The 14,631-nt window shown below is 51.8% G+C and overlaps 2 protein-coding genes across 4 annotated transcripts in view; one reads left to right on the top strand and one right to left on the bottom strand.

The window, feature by feature from the left end:
• CIMIP3 (ciliary microtubule inner protein 3) overlaps positions 1-14,631 on the bottom strand; it is a 64,444-nt gene that overhangs the window by 13,234 nt on the left and 36,579 nt on the right. The window lies entirely within an intron of this gene.
• C20H6orf132 (chromosome 20 C6orf132 homolog) overlaps positions 3,030-14,631 on the top strand; it is a 32,380-nt gene continuing 20,778 nt past the window's right edge. The window contains exons 1-2 of the mRNA XM_074348729.1: positions 3,030-3,495; positions 14,058-14,164. Coding sequence (XP_074204830.1) covers positions 3,351-3,495; positions 14,058-14,164 — 252 coding nt within the window. The 5' untranslated portion in view covers positions 3,030-3,350. The remainder of the gene's footprint in view (positions 3,496-14,057; positions 14,165-14,631) is intronic.

Here is a 14,631-nt window from a genome sequence, read left to right as displayed (position 1 = left end):
TTTCTCTGGATCCTTCCCAGCCGAGAGCTGGGCACAGAGCACTTCTCAAGAGTATTAGTTATTTGGTGGATGTTGTATATGAATGGAGCTGCTGGATGGTGGCTCTGCTGGGAATGGTTCAAGGTGTAACAGCCCAGGAGCTACCCAAGGTGGGAGGGACCTCAAGCCTCAGAGGTCTCCAAGGAAGAAGCCCCTATCTCATACCTGAGTGTCTAGAGCCCTGGGATGGGTTGTGATGATGTCCAGGGCATGCTGGGTCATCTGGGGTCCCCTGGTGCCCTTCCTATGGGGATGGTGGGAGGAGCCAGGATGTGGAGATGGGGGTGGGTGGAGGGATGGATGTTATGTGAGCCCTGGAATGGGCTCTTTCCCTTCTCTGTTAACATCTTTGTCATCCTCCTGGGAGCTGCCATACACAGGCCAGCTCAAATCTCAGTTCTTCCAAGAAGCCCTTCCTCCAGCCCATGCAGAACTCCCCTCCTCCGAATTCCTGCTGTGTGTATTAATGACAGCAATCACTGTTCTGTACTTAGTCACCACGGTCTGTCACCTTGAATTATGTAAACCTATCTCCCTGATAAGACCCCAAGATCCTCCATGGTAGAAATAAGAATTCTATAATTTTCTTCTATCCCCAGCTACCCCAAACCCTCAACACATCAGGCAACTGGGAGAGCCTCCACAAATACTCCTTGAATGAACAGGAATTGGTTCCAGGAGGACCATGGGAGCGGGTGGGGTAGGACACGGTGGACCACAGGTGTGTCATCAACCAAAAACATTTGGGGAGCATGAGTGTTTTTTAAAGATGCTCTGTCCCTCAATCCCTCCCCTCTTGGTGGAAAAACAATGACCTCACAGCCACAAGCCCTGAAGGCCTTTCTCATCCTGTCCCTTGACACTGGAGCAAGTAAAGGGGACTTTTTAAAACTGTCACTGTCATGAAAAACAAAAGCAGAGGACTGCACCAAACTAAGAGATTAAAGAGCCATGAAAAGCAAATGCAATGTGTGAATCTTGATTAAATTGGATTGGGGAAAAAAAACTAAAAACTAATATTTTAGTTTTTTAGTTTAAAAAACTAAAACTAAACTAAAAAACTAAAATATTATAGATGTTAATAGTGCACTGATATTAAATTTCTTGAGTGTGCTGCTTTGTGGTATTTAGGAGAATGTCCTTATTCTAAGGCAATGATACTGAGGCAGTGGTGGGGGTGGGGAGATGTGCCATGATATCTACACCTTTCAACTGTCAGCAAAATGAAAACAAAAAGAGTGTGTGTGTGCGCGCATGTGTGTGAATACAGATGGTCATTTTACTAGTCTTTCAAATTTTTCAAAATGAAAAGCTGAAGGGGAAGTGCCTGTGGTACAAAGAGCGGTGCCATTCTGAATATCTGGGACAAAGAGGAGGGAAAAAGCAGCGGGGGGTTCTGATTGGGTGGCTCAGGGTAGACACTCCAACCACCTGTGACATGATCACCCTCCACCCAGCCTTCCATTCCTGCTGCCCAGCAAGCATCTAAATCTAACCCCATGGCCTGACTCCCCTCCACTCTGCACATCTTTCACACAGTCTCCTTGGTCCACATCTGATGGGGCCTCCCCCAGTGGGCAGCCACCCCCTGGCTTAGCTAGAACAGTACTTGAAGCAGCTTCAAGGTCCACAGCTCGTCTCCCTGGAGAGTGAACTAAACCCTACATGGGCTCGACCTACCTTGAGTTTTTAAAAATTATATTCACTTAGAGGATGTGGAGAAAAGGGAACCCTTGTACACTGTTGGTGGGAATGTAAATTTTTGCAGCCACTATGGACAACAGTATGGAGGCTCCTCAAAAAACTAAAAATAGAACCACCACATGATCCAATGAATCCACTCCTAGGTATATATCCGAAGAAAATGAAAACACTAATTCAAAAAGAAACATGCACCCCAATGTTCATAGCAGCACTATTTACGATAGCCAAGATATGGAGGCAACCCCCAAAAAAGAATGAAATTCCGCCATTTGCAGCAACATGGATGGACCTAGAGGGTATTATGCTTAGCGAAATAAGACAAAGACAAATACCGTATGTTATCACTTAAATGTGGAGTCTAAAAAATTAAATGAATGAATATAATAAAACAGAAACAGACTCACAAATACATAGAACAAACTAGTGGCTACCAGGAAGAGGGAAGGGGGAGGGAGGGATAAAATGGGGGTAGGGGATTAAGAGGCACAAACTACTATGTATAAAATAAATAAGCTACAAGGATATATTGTAGAGCACACGGAATATAGCCAATATTTTATAATAACTTTGTTTTTCTTCCTTTTTTATTGATGTATAGTTGGTTTACAATGTTGTGCTAATTTCTGGTGTGCAGCGTGGTGACTTAGTTATATATATATACAGATATATTCTTTTTCATAGGCTATTACAAGATACTGAATTACTTCCCTGGGCTATACAGTAGGACTTTGCTGTTTATCTTATAATAGCTTTAAATGGAATACAATCTATAAAAATATTGAATCACTATGCTGCACACCTAAAACTAATATGTCGTAGATCAACTATATTTCAGTTTTAAAATATTCACTTAACTCCACAAGAAAAAAAGAAAAAGAAAAAGAAGAATTTGATGTAAAAAAAAAAAAAAAGCCAAGATTCAGTCATCCAACCTTCTCTTTGGAGCTCTGTCAATGAGGGTATTTCCCACGCTAGTCGGGATACTGGCTTATTGCTTTTCCTCGTTTACCTTTTTTTCCTATGGGCATTTCCTGACCCACTTTTCCGAGGGCCTCTAGAACCCTGCAGCGTGCGAGCTTTGGCCAGCCACTTCTCCAGTGCTGGGCGCCGCAGCCGTTTCCGAAGTTCCGGATTGACCAGGTCGCGCACCTCCTTAGAAGCAGGGAAGTCGCCCGCCTCCTCCCTTCCCCCGGGAAAAGAGGGATGGAGGAGGAGGCCCAGGAGGCGACCTGGGGGAGGGGGTGGATCGTCTTCCCGGCTAGGCGTGGGCTGGGCGAGGCCCCCAGCCCACTGGGCCCCGCCAACAATGGCCAGTTGTGGAAGGAAGCTGCAGGAATGCGGCCGGGGGAGTCGGGCGACAGGGCGGCGGCGGCGGCTGCCGCGGGGCGGGGCCGGGTCGCAGCGGCAGCCTCTTACCTGCCCAGGTAGCTCGCATTTCCAGGCGAGCGGCGGCTCCCGCAGCACCTGTCGCCCAGTACGCGGACGGGGAGGACGGCGCGGGGCATGGCCTGGTAGGGTCTCCCGGGGAGACAGTACGGAGTCCAGTCCCGGGCAGTGCAGGCGAGGGAAGGACGGTCCTCCCCGGTGCCCGCGTGGCCGGCGGCAGCATGAAAAAGAACCCGACGGTGCAAGGCACCTTCAGCAAACTCTTTGGCAAGAAGCACGCCAACCCGTCCGCCACCTCCCTCTACGCCGCCAATCCCCCCTGGATTTTCACCCAAGAGGCCCCGGAGGTGGGGACCCGGAACTTGGGTGAGTGTGCCCCGGAGCTGGAGGGCGCAGGGCCGCCCGCCGCGCGGCCTCCCTCCCGAGGCTCCAGGCTTTCGGCGGCCGGGAGAGCGGGCAACGCGCCAGCGCGGGGAGGAGGGAACACGTTGGAACCTGTGCGCTGGCCGGGCTGGAGCCTCTGGCGAGGGAGGTGTCTCTGGGAAAGGGAAGGAGGGGACCCTCTCAACAGCTAGGTCAGAGATCTTTGCGGCTCCCGCATCTGACCCTACTCTCCCGAGGTGTTTATCTGCCCTCCTCAGTGGAGGTTATGTTTGTGTTGTTCTCTCCAGAAAGGCTTCCCGGGGTTTGCGGTGCCCTCCCTCAGCCTTCCCCCGGCAGTACCGTGGAATCAGAAGTGTTCCCTCGATCTCAGGGCTTGGGGGCGGTCCCTGCAACCCCCACTCTTTCCGCTTCTTCTGGCCCCCTCCCAACCCCCAGTTCCCAGCCCTGGCCTCTCCCGGCCCAGGGTCACAGGCAGAGAGGGAGCTGCTATCTGGGTGCCCACACACTTGGCTCTGCCCAGGAAAAATCCACAGGAGCCGCTGCTAACAGGATACCAGTCTGCGCCAGACACCAAGTCATTTACTGGGGTCACAAGCTCTTGCCAGGTCAGCTTGGGGCCTGGGTTGCCTATGAGCTCAGAGGGAGGAGCTCCAGACCCGACATGGCAGGTGAAGGAAGCCCCTCCTGACTGCCAGCCGCCTGACCCCAGAGTCAGGGTCGTGTACCTGCAGGCATCTGAAAACACCGTGCCCGCCCAGCCTTTGGGCTCTGCCTGTGGGTCACCTTATCACTGTGGCTTTCTGCAGTTTGTCCCCTCTATAAACAGAGCTGGGGTGGGGGGGGGGGAACCAGCTGGGGGTGGGGACAGGAATTCACTTCTTGTGTATGATCTGAGTCTCTGGGCCCAAAGAGGGTCACCTATCACGAGTTCAGGACACAAGGCACCCAGACAGGTGAGGGCAAACAAGACGTTGCCTCTCCCTTGCCTGAAGACCTCAGACCAGCCCTTGAGCAGAGCTGACCGTACGCTGTTTAGCCCTTTCTGAGCCTTTTCTATAAAATAGTAAGCACATAAGTAACAGACAGATGACCTCTGATTGGAACTTGCATGTGAGCTGAGAGGGAAGGGCATTCAGCATTTTCAGAGCAAACAGCAGGAGCAAAGGCTAGGAAGGCCAGGGTGCTCTGGAGGCAGGGTTTAGGGAAACTAACAGATACATGCATGTTGCCAAGTAGAACTCTCTGAGGCTTGAACTTCTTGCCTGGGTCCCAAACATTTATTGATCCCTTCTTAGGTGCAAGTTACTGTTCTAAAGTCCTTGTGTTGTTAACTTATTAAATTCCTCATCCAGCCTACAATGCAAGTGGCATTATTCCTGTTTGACAAATGAGGAGACTGAAGCACAGGGAGGTTAAGTAACGTGCTCAAGATCACACAGCTTTAAATGAGCAAGCCAGAATTTTCTTAAGTGTACAAGTCACTGAATTTTTTGTCGACCTACTGAGTTGTGCCACCATCACCACAGTTCAGTTTTAGAAATTTCCATTACCCCCAAATTTCCCTCATGAGGCAGAGAGGGCTCCAGAGACCACACTCTTAGCAGACTTGCTGAGTTGACACTGTGCAAGGTAATTCAAGGCTGTATTTGACTGCACGGCATCTGCCTGAGAGCATCTCCTCCCAGCCCCCTCCACTCCTACCCCAAGGGGAATGCCTTACACATTTCTCTACATTTCTGCCTTAGACACTTTTCTACATTTTTGCCAGCACTGAACAGGCTGCTGGTGGGGTTCAGTCCTTCTAGTGAGAGAATAGAGGCATGGTGCCCTGTCACCTCCAGCCAGCTGCCACCTTTACCAGCAAGGCTGGAGCCCAGGGAGGCAGCTCCTCCCCTTCCCCTGGGCAGGGCTGGGCCTCCAGCTGACTCAGCCTGGTTGCACCATGTGGAGGGGTGGGAAACAATGTGCACCCATAAGGATGACTCTCCAGTGTTTCCAGGATGTTCCCCAGGGTGCCAGTTGGTGTGGCAGGGGTCTTCCTGCTGAACAGGATGTGTGCTTGGAGTTGGGGATGGGAGGGACCAGTGTTGGGGATTCTGGGATGTGATGGAGATCCCAGACCTGTTTTGGAGTCCGCCTCTGTCAATTATATGGGGGCTAGCCACTCTCTGGGCCTCAGTTTTTTTTTTTCTGTTAAGTGGGAATGGTGTCCAGACTGCTTACAGAATGACAGCTTGAGGTTTGTATATTGCAATACTGTGAAGAGCATTAAAGAGAAAAGCACTAAAGCAAGGATTGGTAAGGCTCAAATCTGGCCCATGGCCTGTTTTTGTAAATAAAGTTTTATTAGAACACAGCCAGCCACTCCCATCACTTGCAAATCATCTGTGTCTGCTTTCATGCTACTAAGGGCAGAGTGGTGTGGCTCACAGCAGAGACAGTGTGGCTCACAAAGCCGAAAATATTTACTAGCTGGCCTTTTACAGAACAAATTTGTCAGCTCCTGCATGATTTATTATCAGGTCATTGCCAGCCTTGAGCACTTCCTGCCCACACCTGCTTCAGTTCCTCTTCCTAACATTGCTGTAGACCAGAGGAAACCAGAGCCATGGAGAGGCTGTGATGAGGTCTCAAAGGGGTTGGGATTTGAGTTTCATGTTGTCCCTGAGTCTGTGACATTCTCTGAGATGCTGGAGAGCCTTTGGAGAACAGGCAATGAGATGGAGGGAGGAAAAATCAGTGTGGGAGTTTGTAAGGAAATTAAGGAGTAAACGCCTACTCTATGGCTGCAGCCATGTAAAAATCTGTTTGCACAAGGGTAGGCTGGGTGCAGCAGGTAAAATGCAAACAGTCATGTGAGGTGGTGACAGGTACATTTTTCTTTAAAGGATTTCCCTAACATTTATCCGGTAACTATTAGAAGGGCTTTGCTTAATGGAATGCAATCCTAATGAAGCCTCCTGCCTCCCTCCAGCCCACCCAAGGGTCTTAAAAGGCCACACAATTGTTCTTTAAATACATGAGAAAGCATAGGTGTGGATCTTTGCAAATCTCACGATAAGGGACTTGCAGGTGCTGGAGATGAGGCTACCAGTGGCTCTGGACTCCTCCCTTGCCTCTTGGATTAGTTGAGCCAAGCTTCATTATCTACAGCCACTTCCATCCCACCCTAACAGTAAGACGCCCTGCTTGCTTGGGCACACAGAGTCAGAATCGCTGGCCTAGGACCAGGTTCTGGATTTTTCACCAGTTCCTGGGTAATTCTTTTATACAGGAGGATTTGAGAATCCTGGGCTTTCCTCCCCCAGAGGAGCTGGGCCGCTCTCTTTCCTCTGAGGACTTCCTACGGTTCTATATAAATGTCTAGGGACTGTCCCAGCTCCTTGTCAGGACAACCCCAATGCTCCCTAAGGTGGCTGCTGGCTCTGTTATCCCTGCTCCAGGGGTCCCCTGTCCTGTGTCTCAGGCCAGGCTAAGGGGTAGGAAGCCATGAATCCCAGGGGCTGAGCATATGTTTCTGGCCAGGGGCAGGCTGGCTTCAGCCTCCTGAAAGCTGACCTGTGCTTGGCAGGGGCGTGAAGGAGACTTTTGTTTACTCCTGTCCCCTGGAGGTGTGCTGTGGTGTGCTGGCAGCTCGGTACATACGTACACACCCTCTCTGCCGCCCCATTGTATCAGCTCCTTTTGTTCCTGTAGTTCAACTTGGAAAGCCAGGCCCTCCCTTGACCACTGCAAACTGGCTACAGGGTGCCCTTTTCCTCCCAGCCAATAAGTTAATGACAACAACAATAATAATATCATCGTCATTGTTATCAGTTATTTGTTGAAATAGGCACTTGCGAAAAACTACACATGTTTTCTCAATTGAGGAAACACACTCAGAGGTGATAGGTTAAATGACTCAAAGGCCTTTCAGCTCAAGGCAGCTCAGACATTAAAGTGCATCGAGTCACCAGGACCTTGTTAAGATCAGGTCTGATGCGGTACTTGGGACAAGTTCCCGTGTGGAGTCCAGCAGGTCTGCAGACCACACTTGGAGCAGCGCGTCCTAGCCTGGAAGCAGGGCCCCTTGGCTGTGCTCCTGCCCCTCCAGTCCCCACCCGCAAGGCTCCTCCTGCTCTGCCCCCCCCCCCAACTCTGTCGCTCCCAGCTCAGCCCAGCCTTCAGCGTCCCCTCTGCCCTTGGACAAAGGCCTCTCTCCTGCGCCCCAGGTCAGGCCTGCTGGGGCTTGCTGGGGCTTGCTGGGACAGACCAGCCTTTTCAGGTTCCTGTCATGTGACCTTGTTAATTAGCCAGAAAGGGGCCCATCAGCCATTTGTGGGTTACATTCACATGGGGCCCCCTGCTGCTTCCTTGAGAGGCTGAGGCTCCCCTAGTGGCCTAGAATTAGACCTAGGCCCTCAGAGGGGTAGAGGTGGGGGTCTATTTTTGGGCCCTGGGTTACTCCAGTCAGGGAAACCAAATCTCCCAGCTAGAACCCTGCCCCTTTTAAGCACCTGGAATTTGATGAGACCTATGGCCAGTGCTCCTGGGGCCATGTGGGACTCTTGGCAATTTGGGGCCCCACACCATCACCCCAGCCCTCCTCTCACCTCTGCTAGCTTTGTCCCTCCCTTGAATTTGGGAGACTTCTCCATATTATCCCCATTTGACAGGTGGGGAAACCGAGCCTGAGAAAGTGCTTGGAGCCCTCAGGTGTTACATGGAGTGCTGGCAATGTGACCCCAGACCTGGTTCCTACTGCATTTGCTTCCTCTAGGCTTCACCAAGTGTACAGTTTCACTCTGGAAAAAAATGGGACGGAGGGGAGAGATGCTGGGTCCTGCATTATTTCCCAGCTGTGCGGGCTGTGACTAGAGGGCATTGGAGTCTGGAGTCAGGCTGCCTGGGCTTGAATCCTGGCCCCTTTGACTCACCAGCTGTGGGACCGTGGGCAGGGGACTTGACCTCTCTGTGCCTCAGTCTCCTCATCTGCCAAACGAGAATAACAGAGGTGCGTGAAGAGGGTGGGAAGAGCACTTAGGATAGGGCCCAGCTCGGGATACAGTGCCTCCCAGGGCAGACACTTACATTTTATCACTCATTTCCTCTCTAGTTGGAATTTGTCTAGGATTTGGGGAGTGAGCTAAGTGACTGCCCCAGTCCTCAGCCTCCATGGAGGCCTGTGGGCAGCTCTGGGGAATGAGGGGCACTTTACACACTCTCAGCCCTGTCCTCTGTGAGGGCAAAATATGCCGGAGACCTGAGGAGATGTTCCTTCTTTGGGGAAGGAGGACAAAGGAAGGGCTGGGAGTGAGGCGGCTGCTTGTGCCCAGCCCTCAGCTCCCCAAAAGCGGGCCAGTACCCGCTCCACTTAACACACACACACACACACACAGTACACACCCCACCCCAGACCGAGAGAACCACGTCAGCCTGTTCGGGGAGGGGCAGCGAGCCACATGCCATGTGTAACGCACCCTATTATTTATGCCCAGAGTCCAACACTGCACGTAGAGGGCCCCGTTAGTGCCCTGGCACCACCGCTGCTCTGAGACCTTGGACCAGCCCCATGCATCCGCGCCTCAATCTCCCATCGGCAAAGAGGGCAGCCCCATGGGTCCAGACTCAGAATTCTCCCCGACAAGAGCAAAGGACCACCTGCCTCCTGGTGGCTCTCCCCCTTGGGTAGAGTTGTCCAGCCTCCTCTCTGTCACCCACTTCACCTCCCTACTGTCCCTTCCTTCCTCAAGAGGTAGCTGGGCCCTCCTTTATCTTCTCAATTGTGGAGGGGGCTGCTTCCCAGGAAGGCCAAATTATGATGTTCACCCATAATTTATCATGGATACAACCTGATTCAAGCTCAGAGCCTAGGTCCTTGGTGGAGCAAGGTAGGGTGGGCATAGAGTATGCAACAATGATGATGATGGTGGTGACAGTGGTGATGGTGATGATGGTGGTGGTGGTAGTGGTGACGGTGGTGATGGTGGTGATGGTGGTGGTGGTGGTGGTGATGGTGGTGGTGGTGATGGTGGTGGTAGTGGTGACGGTGGTGGTGATGGTGGTAGTGGTGGTGGTGATGATGGTGGTAGTGGTGGTGATGGTGATGATGGTGGTGGTAGTCGTGACGGTGGTGGTGATGGTGGTAGTGGTGTCGGTGATGATGGTGGTAGTGGTGGTGATGGTGGTGGTGATGGTTGTATTGGTGATGGTGGTGGTGGTGATGATGATAAGTAGTCCTCCCAATTACTGACCACAAATTATCTGCTTGGTGCTACCTGCTGCCCACTTTATCTCATTCAGCCTCACACTATCCCACTCACTGGTGACATTTACAACAATGAGGAAACCGCATCAGAGAGATGTGGTAACACACCCCAAGGCCCCACAGTTAATAAATGATGGAGCAGAAACTGGAACCCAAGTTCAGTTGGGCTCTAAACCTCTGCCTTGACCCCACACCATCCAGCCTTCCCTCCCAGCTAGGAGCTGCGACTGGCCTGCTATCTCTGGCCACCAGGCCTTGCCCTTGGCCTCCTCCTAGTCCAGGCAGCCTCAGCCACAATGCAAATACACCTCAGGCCAATGGGGGGGTCAGGTTCTGAGGTAGGCCATGGAGGAGGGGAGCTGCCATCCCAGGCTGAAATCTGAGGTGGACCTCTCCTGCTGAAACAGGTATGGCACCAGGAATTATCTTCCAGACAGGTTTTTGGATATTAGATGGCATTTATGTACATGAAAGCAAAGCTGCCTTCCTTGCCTGTCAGTATATGAGGGAGAATTGTAAAGGAATCCTGTGCATAGTCCTGTCAAAAGGATTTCATTTGGGGGGAAACTGGGACTGTTTCAATGATGAGGTTTGGGTAAATGGAGACAGACCTGGATTTCCTCCTATTTTACTGCTGTTTTTTGTTTTGTTTTGTTTTTGATGAACTTGCCATGGTCTTGAGTTTGTATCTTGGTGGGGCTGTGGTCCACCTGGGCCTCAGGCTCAGCTCAGAATCTGCTTCCAGTTCTCCCAAAGGTACCTCCTTTCTCTGGAAGCTTCTGGGTCCACAGTGGCTCTCCACTTTCCTGCCTTCTGAATCCCACCTGTATGTTCCTCAGCTGCCTCTCTGGTCTGTGTGACTGGCTCGAGACCTCCCAGATCTCCAGGGACTCTTCCAGTGGGAAAAGGCTCAAGCAAAAAGGCAGATACAAAGGGAGTGTCCAAATTTCAGGGGGACAAGTTGCTAGGATAGGGCCCATATTCCAACTGAGTAGTCTCTTTGTGACCCCAGAGAGCAAGTTGTCCAGCCTCCTCTGTCTCCTGCTTCACCTCCTCACTGTCCCTTCCTTACTCAAGAGGCAGCCGGGCCCTCCTTTATCTCCTCAATTGAGGAGGGGGCTGCTTTCCAGGAAGATCTGTTCTAGTGTCCCTGACACTGATCCAGCAGAGCTCATTTACTTCCATGGAAAAATCCCCAAAGTTGGATTCTATTGTCTTTCTCTTTAGTTTTGGACCTTGAGCTTGAGAAGGTTGGAAAGCCCCAGCTTTCCTGACCTGACAACTTTGGAAGACCTAGTTGATGGTGGTGGCCACACTCACCTCACCTGCTGGTGTGCCTTGATTGCCCTGGGAACTGAGCCCGGGTTCTGCACACCTCTTTTTTTTTTTGCTTGAAGTAACATACATGTATGATCTTTTCAGTTCTGTAGGTCAGAAGTCTGACACTGATCTCACTGGCCTAAAATTAAAGTGTCAGCAGCAACACATTGTTCCTTTCTGGAGGTTCTAGGGGAGAACCTGTTCCCCCGCCTTTGCCAGCTTCTAGGGCTGCCTGCCCTCCCTGGCTGGGGCCTCGCCCATCTGCAGAGCCAGCCGTGGCCGGGCGCATCTTTCTTCCATCACACCGCGTTGACTCTGTTTCCCTCGTCACATTTCCTTCCCTGACTCTCAGCCACACCTCTTTGAACTAGGAACTCAAACTGGATTTCCAAGAGGTGCTCCTGTGGGGAAGGAGCCACCTGAGCCTTCCACCCCTGCCTCAGCCGCAGCCACTCCCCTTCCATAGGGTTCCAGAAAATGATCGCATTCTTAGAATGGGCTGCCCTGCTCAAAATCACCACAGACCAAAAGAGAACAGTGCCTCAGAATCAGGGCTGAGGCATGGAATCCAGGAGGTATGAAGAGTGTCTGCGCTGGGGTCAGATGGCCCCCGGCTCCGATCTGGCCCTGCCCTACCCCGCGGGGGCCTAGGGCGTGTGCTTCACCCCCGCCTCTCCAGCGCTGCTTCTTGGCTCCAGCCAAGCCGCCCTTACCCTCAAATAGCACTCCTCACATCCCCATCTCCCATTCCCATCCTTAAATGGTGAGATTAGAATTCCCCACTTTGGGAGCAGGGCACAGAGTGGTTCAGAGGTCAGCTCTAGAGCGGAGACTCCGGCTTTGCCGCTTACTTTAAGGCTTTGGGCAAGTTATTAGACCTCTCCCTGTGCCTCAGTTTGCTCATCTGTAAAACAGGATGATGGTCGTACAATGGAATGGGCTATTAATGAAATGAATTAATAATGTAGAAGATGCTCAGACTGGTGCCTGGCCTGTTACAACTGTCCAAGACATCTTGCCTCTTATTACATTATTATTACTATTATAGTGATCAACTTGCCAGATTGCTTCTAAAACTCCTAGGCATACAATAGTAGTGGCCATTAATATTGTGATAACTCAGCTGCAGAAAGGATGCTCCCTAGACCCCAACACTGGAGCAGAGAGTAAATGCAGTAATGAGAGGGAGGGCCAGCCTAGGGGCATGCCTGTGTTAACCCCCTCCCCACCCCAGTCCTATTCAGGGCCTGGCTGCCATATCATGTCAGATCTAGGACCTTGGTGTCAACACAGCACTATCTAGGGAATGTCCCAGGAAATCCTGGTGTCAACACACAGACTCTTAGAAGCCAGTGAGAATTGGGTGGGCTGTTGGGAGTGTCTGGTTATCTCTACTTTTGTTGTTTCTGATTGGGTTAAATCTGCCCCCTCTCCTTCCCCCACCTACCCCCTGGCATCTCCAGCTTCAGGCCTGGAGCCTGGCAGACAGGACTGAGGAATCATGTTTGCCCACAGTGTACGGGACAGGGCAGTGCTGGGAACTGGGATTTCCAGGGACGTGTGGAGCGCGGAAAATTTGCCATTTTTCCTCTTTGAGAGTTGGAGAGTCTTGAATGGACCAGCTAACTCTGGTGGTAGGGCAGCACACAAAGGACTCTGTGTCCTATTTCTGGGGTGCCCCCAGGAGCCTCCATGTCACATTCAAGGCCCAGATTCTCACATAGAGGGCCGCAGCTGGAGGGCTAGGAATTGGGGGTGAATGTGTTCTGATCCCAGGACCTCTCTGACAAGCCCAGTCTCTTTTGACTGAATGGATCATTGGCTTTCTTGCAATTTTCTCCCAAAGTCACGTGCAAGAGGAAAGGTCATAATGATTCATTCCCTGTTTCAGGTAGTAGGATTCTGCTTAGTTGGAATTTTGACCTTTCTCTTCTTTTCCCTCTGGCTACAGAGGAAGAGGGAGTCCCTCGGGCCCCAACAGATGACAAAAGCCCTTCTTGCTCCTGACCTGCATAGTAGGAAGTCAGCAGTGACCCCTGCCCCTAGGAGGTGACAGTGTGAACTTGTGAAATTCTCATCATGTGTGTTAAGGGTTGTGAGGCAGATGGGTTGATAAAACGTGAATGGCTCCTCACACCCTCCCTCTATGGTAGAAACTCCCAGAGCACAAGCCCAGCTGCTAGAGGAAGAGAAGGATTGTGTGTCATCTTCCTACAGGGGATGGGGGCCATATCTGCTGCATACTTAGCTATGTGCAGGCCACACTTAACTCTTCACAAGCGTCCTAGAAGGCTGGCATCACTTCCGTTGTACAGATGGGAAAACTGAGGCTCAGAGAGGTTAAGTGACCCAGCCAGTCAGTGGCAGAGCTGGGACATGTACTAAGTCAGGGGACCCTACTGTCCTATTCTTTCTGTTCTGTCCTCAAGGATGCATCAAACGGAGCCCTGGTCCCAACCATTGATGGTCTGGGGGCTAAGGAAATCTCAAGTTAGGGGAGTCCAGGAGTTGGTGCTGGACCACTGGGCAGCCTCATTGCTCTGCTTGTTCCAGATTAGAAATTTAAACACTTGAGAGAAAAGCCACCCTGTTTCCCTCCCTCTCTCAGAGATAAGCTCTAGTTGGGGCCTCGGATAGGCTCGCAGGGCCCCCAAAGGAGGGCCTTGTAGGAGTGAAGGCTCAGGACCTGAAGGGGGTGGATCAGGAGAGAGAGGGCTGTGAGGGTCTGAAAGCCCCAGGAACGCTGCAGGAGACCCCAAGAAACCACCCTGCAGCCCTTCCCACTCCGGCTTCAGTTGGCCCTATTAGCACACACTCTTCCTGTAGGAAATTGTCACTTAAGAGGCACTGGCCTGACTCAAACGGGCTACTGCAGGGTCTGGGTTTACTCACTGGGAACTGCAGGGCAGATTAAACTCAGCTGGCCCCCATGTCTTTGATCTCCAGCTCATGGTCTCCCCTCACTTGTCCCCTCTAGACGGGATCTATTTTGGCGACAACCGATTTGACACTGTGAGTGAGTCAGGAACCGCCACGCTGAAATCTCGGCCCAGAGTCCGACCCCTACTGACTTTTCTTCCACTGGTGAGTACTGTTCTGCCCTGAGGTCTGAGGGTCTGCTCTGGACGGGTCACCTCAGCTGCCACAGAGGAGGCAGTCCCACCTGCCCTGGCCCGAGTGGACATCAGCCTCACCCTCTGTCCGTTCCCCTACTTTCTGATGCCAACCCATGGCGGGTACTGGGAGGAGGCGTGGCTGAGGCTCATGGTAGGAAGGCTGGGATTAGAAGTGTACCTCCTCCAAGTTGAAATTTAAGGAGAGATTGTGGGGAACTTGTGTGCAGAGGCAACCAGCGGTGGGTACCTCCAGCTCAGCAGAATTCACATTCCACAGTCCTTGATGGCTGTCTGCTCCATGCCAGGCCCTGCGATGGATTGTGGGATTCAGGGATGACTGAGCCAGCATTGCTCAAGGAACTCCCTGTCTAGTGTAGAGGATGAATCAGTAAATAGACTGTTAGAATATAGGACAGAGTAGGGACAGCCGATCCA

The sequence above is a fragment of the Camelus bactrianus genome, chromosome 20 (genome assembly GCF_048773025.1).
Source record: "Camelus bactrianus isolate YW-2024 breed Bactrian camel chromosome 20, ASM4877302v1, whole genome shotgun sequence".
Taxonomy (NCBI): domain Eukaryota; kingdom Metazoa; phylum Chordata; class Mammalia; order Artiodactyla; family Camelidae; genus Camelus; species Camelus bactrianus.
This window is presented reverse-complemented; position numbering and strand designations above follow the sequence as displayed.